The 8,199-nt window shown below is 42.7% G+C and overlaps 1 protein-coding gene across 1 annotated transcript; it reads left to right on the top strand.

The window, feature by feature from the left end:
* The first annotated feature begins 3,702 nt into the window (after positions 1 to 3,702).
* Positions 3,703 to 4,650, top strand: LOC124528189 (olfactory receptor 11A1). Its single transcript, XM_047101623.1, has one exon. The coding sequence runs from the start codon at positions 3,703 to 3,705 to the stop codon at positions 4,648 to 4,650; it is 948 nt and encodes a 315-aa protein (XP_046957579.1).
* Positions 4,651 to 8,199: the final 3,549 nt, after the last annotated feature.

Here is an 8,199-nt window from a genome sequence, read left to right as displayed (position 1 = left end):
TTTAAATTTATTTTTATTTATTTTTTTTTTAATTTTTTTTTCAACGTTTATTTATTTTTGGGACAGAGAGAGACAGAGCATGAACGGGGGAGGGGCAGAGAGAGAGGGAGACACAGAATCGGAAACAGGCTCCAGGCTCTGAGCCATCAGCCCAGAGCCCGATGCGGGGCTCGAACTCACGGACCGCGAGATCGTGACCTGGCTGAAGTCGGACGCTTAACCGACTGCGCCACCCAGGCGCCCCTATTTTTATTTATTTACTAATTTTTTTAACATTTATTTATTTTTGAGAGACAGAGAGTGAGCAGGGGAGGGACAGAGAGAGAGGGAGACTACAGGATCTGAAGCAGGCTCCAGGCTCTGAGCTGTCAGCACAGAGCCTGACGTGGGGCTTGAACCCATGAACTGTGGGATCATAACCTGAGCTGCAGTCAGTTGCTTAACTGACTGAGCCACCCAGGCACCCCTGTGAATGAGCTTTTAAAACAGTACTGAGAACAATCTGGTTTGGGAGATAGTGTAAGTGTTAAATTGTAGTGTAGGGCTAACATATAGCTTTAGAGAGAACAGCTTTGTTTTGACACTGAAGGTTAAGAGATAACAGCCTTGCTTTACTCTTGTAAATTACACTTCATACTCTTGTAAATTAGGCTTCACCAATTAAGGGAACAAAAGTTCAAAGAAAAGTGGCGCCAGAGGCAGGGTTAAGGAGATCAACTGGTTGCGACTTAACGGCAGAAAGTCTAAAATAATCACCCCATCCAGGAACTGTTTCCACCTCATCTGGGAACTATTTCTTTGTTCTGTTCCCAGGTGATGATAAGACAATGTGGTCGGCTATAAAAACTCTGTACCCCGGCTGTTCGAGGCTGCACTCTGATCAAAAATGTTGGTCCCAATCGGTTGGCCTTGCCTCTCGTTGCAATAAACTTTGCTGTGACTGTCACTGGTGCCCACAGCATTCTGTTTCAGGAGTCATGTGGATGCAACAATAGGATACATCCATGTTTCCGGGAACGCTTCCAGCAGATTCTGTGACCACACACACGTTTACTTAAATTAGGTGTTCCTCTGGGGATGGAAAGTGGAAATTTTCTTTGGCTCCAGCTCCTGTGTCCTGAGTCACAGCACCTTGGCTTCTTTTGAAAATGGCTTATCCCCTGAGTTTCCCTTAATATTCATATCTCACCCTTTGTTTTCACCCTCTAACCACATCCCTGGGTAAGTCAGCGTTGTTTAGCATTTGTTCCCTGGTATAATGAAGGTAAGTGGTGCCCCAGGACACTGTAACATGTTTGCTGTCTTCTCATATTGTGGGTGTGGGGGGCTTGATTTTGCCACGACTGAGGTCTTGATGGTGCCCTAGAGGTTGCCACCTGGGGACATGTGCTCTGAGTGCTGCAGCTGCTGTACTCTCTTGTACTTGCACCCACCCTCAGCTGCTGTGCTCTCTGACTTGCTCCCGCCCTCAGTCTGCCTTCCCTGAAGTAGCCTCTCCCACATAGTTGGAGTGAGGAAAATAATACCTTGTTCCTTTGGACAAAGTCATGAAATAGATTGTAATAGGTACATGTTGGTTTCACAGCAAGATCGCTAACCTTATGTTTGTCCTCGACATGCTAGCCTCCACTACACCTCTCTCTGGTTTCAGCTGGCTCAGTGCCGCCCTAGGAGAGAAGGATTGCGTTTCATTTACGATCTGGAGAGTGAATGAGTGGAATCTGTAGGAATGCAAATCTTGTCGCTGTAGGGATAAATGGCTGAGTCAGTATGATCAAGTTCTGGTGCTGATTTCTGGGGTGGTGATAGTGGGGAGCTATTTATTCCTGGAGGTCCTGGCCTGCCTCTACTTCTGAGAGACCAGTGTGTAGAAAGAACCCCAGCCTCAGAGTGGGTTTGGGATGCATAAGTAATCTAGGGGCTACAGGAGGTCCAGAGGAAGGTCAAATTTGGACCCCAAGGAAGAGCACCGACACGGAGGGTAAGGAATAGACATTAACAGAACCTCTGGGGTTCCTAAGTCCATGGAGCACAAAACACTCCTAATCACTTCACGTGGGCTTTGGTTGTGGGACAGGCAGTTTTAAACATCAGGGTTTACTGACCCTTCATCTTTGTTGAGAACTTTGTTGAGTGTGGATATAAATACTAATATCTGTGATAGATGAGCTGGCAGTCTTTGCACAGAGGAGAGATTTCCATGGAGGAGAGAGTGCACATAACAGAGCAATGAGTGGTCACCTCAAGGCAGTGCACCTGCTCCCCAGGATGCAGCTGGGATGTGGAATCGCCCGTCCCCCACTCCAGCTACCTTGGGCCCAGCTTCCTCAGTACCAGCCAGGTGCAGGTGGACCGTGTCACCTCTGTGCTCCCTCCTGCCTACAGGACAAAGCCCCAGCTCTCCTCACAACAGGACAGGACCCCCATGCTCTGGTCTGGGCCCACATCTGCATCCCTACCTTCCACACTCTTTGCCTCAATCCTAACGCTTCTTCAGAAGTGAATTTCTTTTAATTGCCCTTGGTTGCTTTCTCCCTGACACCCTCTTCCCCTCCTCACACTGTGTGCTGTTTCTTGCCTCAGTTTCTACTCTTCATTTTCCTTTTACCTGAAATGCCCTCACTCCACACCTTCCTTTCTCCTTAGCAATCCCATCAGTCCAGGGTTATTTCCACCCAGGAGGGTTTCTTGCAGGTTGGATTCATGAGCTCTCTTTTAGCGTATTGCGATTATTTGTTGATGTGTCCATTTTCTCCACAAGATGGTAAGCTGTTGAGTGTATGGAATGGTTTTATTTGACCTAGAATCTTCAGCACCTGTTGCCTGACCAGCTCTTCCCTGTACTTCAAGACTGAGCCTACAACCACCTTCCCTGGCTGGACTGTCATGCCCCCTCCACTCCCTCTGCATTTGGTCCCTCTGTTCCCACATTTATCACATTTCCCCTATAAAATCTTGAATGACTTGATGAAACCAGGATCTAAAGAAGATTGTTTCGATACATGAGAGGGGACAAGGAGTCCACACAGTTGTAACTGCTAAGATCACACAGAGGTGACTGCTAAGAGAGTCATGAAGAGGCTGTGAAGTTGGTGTGTGGGGAGGAGGGAATGTGTAAGAACTTTCCAAGGAACAACCAGTGGGATTTTACTGACTGGAGGTTGGGAATGGGAGAGGGCATTCAGCTGAAATGGCAATGATATGGTAAGCTTGGGATCAAAGCAGAATTTCACACTACCTGTCCAGTTGGTTGTGGCTGGGAAAGATATGAGGATTTGTGTTTGATCCTGCTGATTTTGAGCTGAGGGTAGGGAGTGTCTCGCAGGCATTTGGAGGGTATTAGTCTGCTGTTCAGGAGGACGACTGTGTGGCTGGCTCTACACATGAGGCTGGTGGATTCATTTTGTCACAGAAACACTGGGTTGAATTAATAGGGTAAAGGGTCCTGAAGACTACGTTTGTGTTTGGACGAACTCTCCTGAGCCATGAAGAACATACACAGTTAAGGATGGTCAGGGGAACAGAGTTGCAGGAGGAAGCCACTATAGGGGGACAGATCAGGATGTGCAAGGGACATTTGTGCGGGTGACTCACCCTCTTCTTTTCGCTTTAGCCTTCCTTGTCTTGGAGTTGGTGTTGGAGATGGAGATGCCCTAAAATCTCTCCCTTAATCTCTGTCAGGCAGGAACTTGGACGATCCCCATGGAAACGGTTGCTCTGGAAAACCAAACTATCACTGAATTTGTCCTCCTTGGTTTCCATGATGTAGCTGAGCTGCGTCTCGTTTTCTTTGTTGTGCTCACCATTGTCTACGTGTCCATCGTCATGGGGAATGTGCTGATCGTCGTGGCGGTGGTTAGCTCACGGAGGCTCCACACACCCATGTATTTCTTCCTGGCTAACCTGTCCTTCCTGGAGATCCTCTACACCTCCACAGTGGTGCCCAAAATGCTAGAGGGCTTCTTGCAGGAAGCGGCCATCTCTGTGGCTGGTTGCTTGCTGCAGTTCTTTATCTTCGGTTCTCTAGCCACGGCTGAGTGCTTCATGCTGGCTGTCATGGCCTATGATCGCTACCTGGCAATCTGCTATCCACTCCGCTACCCACTCCTGATGGGACCCAGGGGGTGCTTGGGGCTGGTGGTCATAGCTTGGCTCTCTGGCTTCATGGTAGATGGACTGGTTGTGGCCCTAATGGGCCAGCTGAGGTTCTGTGGCCCCAACCACATTGACCACTTTTACTGTGACTTCATGCCCTTGATGGGCCTGGCCTGCTCGGATCCCAGTGTGGCCCAGATGACAACATTCATTCTGTCTGTGGTCTGCCTCACTGTCCCCTTCGGGCTGATTCTGACATCTTATGCCCGGATCGTGGTAACTGTGCTCAAAGTCCCTGCTGGGGCCCAGAGGCTAAAGGTTTTCTCCACCTGCTCCTCCCACCTGGTGGTGGTGTCCACCTTCTATGGAACTCTCATGGTCTTGTACATTGCACCCTCTGCTGTCCATTCCCAACTTGTCTCCAAGGTCTTCGCCCTGCTCTACACTGTGGTCACCCCTCTTCTCAATCCTGTGATCTACACCCTGAGGAACAAGGAGGTTCATCATGCATTGCGGAGACTTCTGTACATTAAGCTCACCAAAACACTCAGTTGAGGGAGAACGGTGGTGAGGATTTTATTTGGACTTTGCATGTCTCCATTGGGGTGTCCTTCAGGACTGGTTGGGGAGGAAGAACTTTGTTCTATTTTGACCTTTCTCTCTGTAAAACATTCTGTAGTTACTCTAAAAATGAGCACCAATTTCAAGTGTTAACTTAAAATTTACATTTATCTTTTATTATTCTTTTTAAAATAGGCTATGAATATTTGATATAGAAAGTAGATACACAGAAACAGAAACAGAAAGCAAAAATATTGGCTACTTGTAATAGGTGCGTACGTGTGTGTGTGTGTGTGTGTGTGTGTGTGTGCATGTGTGTATACACACACATATGTATAAAACAACTTGGATTGTGAAACTGTAATCTGGTTTTTCACTAGACACTATGTCTTAAACATCTTTCTTTTTCAACGAGTATGTAGTTATTCATTCTTCTGGGCTTTTAGGATGGTTAAACATGGCTTGTTTAATCTTCGCTTATGGGATTTTTTAGTTGTATGCAATTCTTTCACCATGCAAACATAGTTTACATCCAGATTTTCCTATAATAAATCCTTAGGACTTAAACTGCCCAGTCTAAGGGTATACAATATTTTTTAACATTTAAAGGTGAATGCATTTGCTTTTTTTAAAGTTTTTTTATTGTAGAAAATTTTAAACATATATGAAAGTAGTGAGAAAATTCTAATAACCCCATGTAGCCATCATCCAGCTTCATTATCTACATTTGTCAACCCTATTTCAATGACTCCTTTTTGGAGTCAATGGCTCCTTTTTTTCTGCAGGATTTTCGAGCGACTTTCAGTTGTGTGCATTGTATAAGTACATATTCCACATACAAATATTCTGTGTGCTCTTTGGTAAAGGCATTTTTAAATTGTTTTAACTTCAATTACATATAGTTACCATACCATGTAATATTAGTTTTAGGAGTACACTAAAGTGATTCAGTACTTCCATATAACACCCAGTGCTCATCACAGCATGTGCACTCCTTGATACCCATCACCTGTTTCCCCCATCCCACCACCCACTTCCTTTCTGGTGACCATCAGTTTGTTTTCTGCAGTTGAGCATCTGTTTCGTGGTTTGCCTCTCTCTTTTTCCTGGTGCTCATTTGTTTTGTTTCTTAAATTCCACATATGGGTGAAATCATAGGGTATTTGTCTTTCTCTGACTGACTTATTTTGCTTAGCATTACACTCTCTAGTTTCATCCTTGTCATTACAAATGGAAAAATTTCATACTTTTTATGATGGAGTAATATTCCATTGTGTATGTATACCACATCTTTATCCATTAATCAGTTGATGGACACTTGAGCTGCTTCCATAATTTGGCTATTATAAACAATGCTGCAATAAAAATAGGGGTGTACGTATTCTTTGAATTAGTGTTTTCACATTCTTTTGGTAAATACATAGTAGTGCAATTGCTGGGTCATAGGGTAGTTCTATTTTTAACTTTTTGGGGAACCTCCATACTGTTTCCCACAGTGGCTTCGCCAGTTTGCATTCCTGCCAGTAGTGTAAGAGAGTTCCCCTTTCTCCATGTCCTCACCAACATCTGTTGTTTCCTGAGTTGTTCATTTTAGCCATTCTGACAGGCGTGAATTGGTATCTCATTGTGGTTTTGATTTGTATTTCTCTGATGATGGGTGATAGCAGTAACTCTTCTTTAAATGTTTGGTAGAATTCCTCTGTGAAGCTATCTGGTACTGGACTTTTGTTTGTTAGGAGTTTTAAAAATACTGATTCAATTTCCTTACTAGTAATTGATCTGTTCACATTTTCTATTTCTTCTTTTCAGTTTTGGTAGTTTATATGTTCCTAGGAATTTAGCCATTTTTTTTTTCTGGGTTTTCCGATTTGTTGGCATATAATTTTTCATAATACAATCTTACAATTGTTTGTATTTCTGTGGTGATGGTTGTTAATTTCCTCTCATTTGTGATTTTACTTATTTAAGTCCCTTCTCTTTTTTCCTTGATGAGTGTAGCTAGAGGCTTATCAATTTTGCTATTTTTTCAGTGAACCAACTCCTGGGTTTATTGATCTGTTCTATTGTTTTTTTCAGGGCCTATACCATTTATTTCTGCTCTAATCTTTATTATTTCCTTCCTTCTGCAGGTTTTGGGTTTTGTCTTATTTTGTTTTATTTATTTATTTATTTATTTATTTATTTATTTAACATTTATTTATTTTTGAGACAGAGACAGAGCATGAATGAGGGAGGGTCAGAGAGAGAGGGAGACACAGAATCTGAAGCAGGCTCCAGGCTCCAAGCTGTCAGCACAGAGCCCAACGCGGGGCTCAAACTCATGGACCGTGAGATCATGACCTAAGCGCGGAAGTCGGACGCTCAACTGACTGAGCCACCCAGGCGCCCCTATCTATCTATCTTCTATCTATCTATCTATCTATCTATCTATCTATCTATCTATCTATCTATCTATCTATCTATGTATTTATTTCTCCTTTAGGTGTAAGATGAGGTTGTTTATTTGAACTTTTTCTTGCTTCTTGAGGTAGACCTGTGTTGGTCTAAACTTCCCTCTTAGAACCACTTTTTGCTGCATCCCAAAAGTTTTGGAGCATTGTGTTTTCATTTCTATTTGTTTCCATGTAGTTTTGATTTCTTCTTTGATTTCTTGGTTGACCCATTCACTGTTTAGTAGCATGTTATTTGGCCTCAATGTATTCATGGTCTTTCCAGAATTTTTCTTGCGGTTGATTTCTAGTTTCAGAGTGTTGTGATCAGAAAAGATGCATGGTATGACTGATCTTTTTGAATTTGTTGAGACTTCTCTTGTGGCCTAATATGTGATCTGTTCTAGAGAGTGTTCATTTCATGTGCATGTGGTAAGAATGTATATTCTGCTGTGTTACAATGGAATGTTTCGAATAAATTTGTTAAATCCATCTGGTCTAGTATGTCTTTCAAAGCCATTGTTCTCATGTTGATTTTCCATTTGGATAATCTGTCCATTGATGTGTTAAAGTCCCCTACTATTACTGTATTACTATCGACTATTTCCTTTATGCTTGTTATTAATTGCATGTGTTTGAGTGCCCTCATGTTGGGTCCATAAATATTTATAATTATTTTATCTTCTTGTTGGATTGTAATAATCCAATTATTATTATGTATTATCCTTCTTTGTCTCTTGTTACAGTCTTTGGTTTAAAGTCTGTTTTTTCTGGTATAAGTATTGCTACCCCAGCTTTCTTTTGAGACCCATTTGGATGATAATGTTTCCCTATCCCCTCACTTTCAATCTTCAGGTGTGTTTAATTCTGAAATGCATCTCTTGAAGGAAGCATATACATAAGTTAAAAAAAATCAATTCTGTTAACCTATGTCCTTTGATTGGTGTGTTTAGTTCATTTACATTCAAAGGAATTATTGATAGATGTCTATTTATTGCCATTTTGTTCCTTGTTTTGTGGTTGTTTCTATAGTTTTTCTCTGGCCTTTTCTTCTCTTGCTCTCTTTCATGGTTTACTGGTTTTCTTTAGTGATATTCTTGAATTCTTTTCTGTT

Source organism: Lynx rufus, unplaced genomic scaffold (assembly GCF_022079265.1).
Source record: "Lynx rufus isolate CCGP_SWC_20201006 ecotype Redwood Valley unplaced genomic scaffold, mLynRuf1.p SCAF_6, whole genome shotgun sequence".
NCBI lineage: Eukaryota > Metazoa > Chordata > Mammalia > Carnivora > Felidae > Lynx > Lynx rufus.
This window is presented reverse-complemented; position numbering and strand designations above follow the sequence as displayed.

Bases quoted from the DNA above. Each gene is read 5' to 3' on its own strand.
- LOC124528189 (XM_047101623.1), top strand. From the start codon at position 3,703: ATGGAAACGGTTGCTCTGGAAAACCAAACTATCACTGAATTTGTCCTC.